Below are 2,026 nucleotides of genomic sequence, written 5' to 3' on the forward strand. Positions count from 1 at the left end.
TTCTCCGTCTCCCACTTCTGCTACCTGCTCTACAAGAACCTGGAGCTCTCCAACTACCTGGAGTATGGCCTGACCCCATACCCCACCCCATACCCGACCCCATACCTGACCCCATACCCACCCTATGACCTCCCCGAGGTGCTCTGTGCCTCAGTTTCCCCCCTTCTTCTCTTCCCCCCCCCCCTCTCCCCCAGGGACATTGAGATCTTCGCGCTCTTCATCTCATGCATGTGCCATGACCTCGACCACCGCGGCACCAACAACTCCTTCCAGGTGGCCTCGGTGAGTGCCAGGGGATGGGGAGTGGGGTTGTGGGGTTGTGGGGCCATGGGGGGTGGGGACATCGATGGGGAAGGGTTGGGGTCAGGTTGGGGTTTGGGGATTGGGGTCGGGATTGGGGTCGGGGTTGGGGTTAGGTTTACAGTTGGGTTTGGGGTCAGGGTTGGGGTCACAGTTAGGGTTAAGGTTGGATTTAGGCTTAGGGTTGAGTTTGGGGTCATAGGGTCACAGGGTTAAGGTTAGAATTAGAGTTTTGGGGTCAGGGTGGAGGTTAGGGTCACAGTTTTAGGGTCACAGGCTTAGGGTTGGGATCAGGGTCACAGTGAGGCTTAAAGTTGGGGTCGTGGTCAGGGCTGGGTTTAGGATCATGTTTAGAGTTTGGGTTAGGGTTGGGATTAGGGTCACTCAGGGTTAGGGTTGGGGTCAGGCTTGGAGTTAGGGTCACAGGCTTAGGGTTGAGGTTAGAGTCAGGATTGGGATAGGGTTGATTTTGGGGTCAGGGTTGGGGTTAGGACCATAGTTAGGGTTAAGGTTGGCTTCAGGTGTTGGGTTAGCATTGATTTTGGGATCTAGGGTCAGGGTCAGGGTCAGCCACAGTCAGGACTGGGATTAGGGCCGGGTTTAGAGTCAGGGTTAGGCTTAAAGTCAGGGTTAGGGTTGAGGTCAGCGTTAGGGTTGGGGTCAAAATTAGGGTTAGGGTCAGGGTTAGGGTCAGTAGCAGAGTTAGGATCAGGATTTTGGTTAGGGTCAAGGTTGTGCTTAAGGCCAGGGTTAGGGTTAGGGTCAGGATTAGGGTTAGGATCAAGTTTAGGGTCACAATTTAGGGTTGAGGTCAGCAGTGGGGTTAGGATTGGGGTGAGGGTCAAGAGTAGTGTTAGGGTTGGGGTCATGGTTGGGGTCATGGTTAGGATTTGGATTGGGGTCATGGTTGGGGTCTTAGTTAGGATTTGGGTCAGGGTCATGGTTGGGGTCATGGTTAGGATTAGGATCAGGGTCATGGTTGGGGTCATGGTTAGGATTAGGGTCAGGGTCATGGCTGGGGTCATGGTTAGGATTAGGGTCGGGGTCATGGTTGGGGTCTTGGTTAGGATTAGGGTCAGGGTCATGGTTGGGGTCATGGTTGGGGTCTTGGTTAGGATTAGGGTTGGGGTCATGGTTGAGGTCATGGTTAGGATTAGGGTTGGGGTCATGGTTGAGGTCATGGTTAGGATTAGGGTCGGGGTCATGGTTGGGGTCATGGTTGGGGTCTTGGTTAGGATTTGGATCAGGGTCATGGTTGGGGTCGTGGTTGGGGTCGTGGTTAGGATTAGGGTCAGGGTTGATCTTAGGCTCAGGGCAGGGCCTGCACTGGGGTTAGAGTTGAGCTCAGGCTCAGGCTCGGGGTGACCCCACACTTTGCCTTACAGAAATCCGTCCTGGCCGCGCTCTACAGCTCCGAGGGCTCCGTGATGGAGGTGAGGCCCTCCTCACACCCCCCCAACTCTGGGGACACCGCGGTGGCTCTCAGCGCAGGGCTCTTTTTGGGGCTGTCCCCATCCCCACATCCCCATCCCACTGTTGGCCGTTGTCCCCATTTCCCCCCGCAGCGGCACCACTTTGCCCAGGCCATCGCCATCCTCAACAGCCAGGGCTGCAACATCTTCGACCACTTCTCCCGCAAGGTGAGACCCCCCCCCGTCTGACCCTCATCACCCCGTGTGTCCCCCCCCAAAAAAAGCCACCCCACATCCCACCTCGCCCCCCATAT

General features: G+C 56.2%; 1 protein-coding gene across 1 annotated transcript in view; it reads left to right on the plus strand.

The window, feature by feature from the left end:
* Window positions 1-3: 3 nt before the first annotated feature.
* LOC122190691 overlaps window positions 4-2,026 on the plus strand; it is a gene marked incomplete at its 5' end in the record, with an annotated part of 3,600 nt that continues 1,577 nt past the window's right edge. Inside the window, 4 exons of the mRNA XM_042890779.1 lie at window positions 4-62; window positions 195-282; window positions 1,686-1,733; window positions 1,866-1,940. Of these exons, the coding sequence (XP_042746713.1) occupies window positions 4-62; window positions 195-282; window positions 1,686-1,733; window positions 1,866-1,940 (270 nt within the window). The remainder of the gene's footprint in view (window positions 63-194; window positions 283-1,685; window positions 1,734-1,865; window positions 1,941-2,026) is intronic.

This window comes from Lagopus leucura, unplaced genomic scaffold (genome assembly GCF_019238085.1).
Source record: "Lagopus leucura isolate 7727_CA_CO unplaced genomic scaffold, USGS_WTPT01 33673-0_obj-0_obj, whole genome shotgun sequence".
Taxonomy (NCBI): domain Eukaryota; kingdom Metazoa; phylum Chordata; class Aves; order Galliformes; family Phasianidae; genus Lagopus; species Lagopus leucura.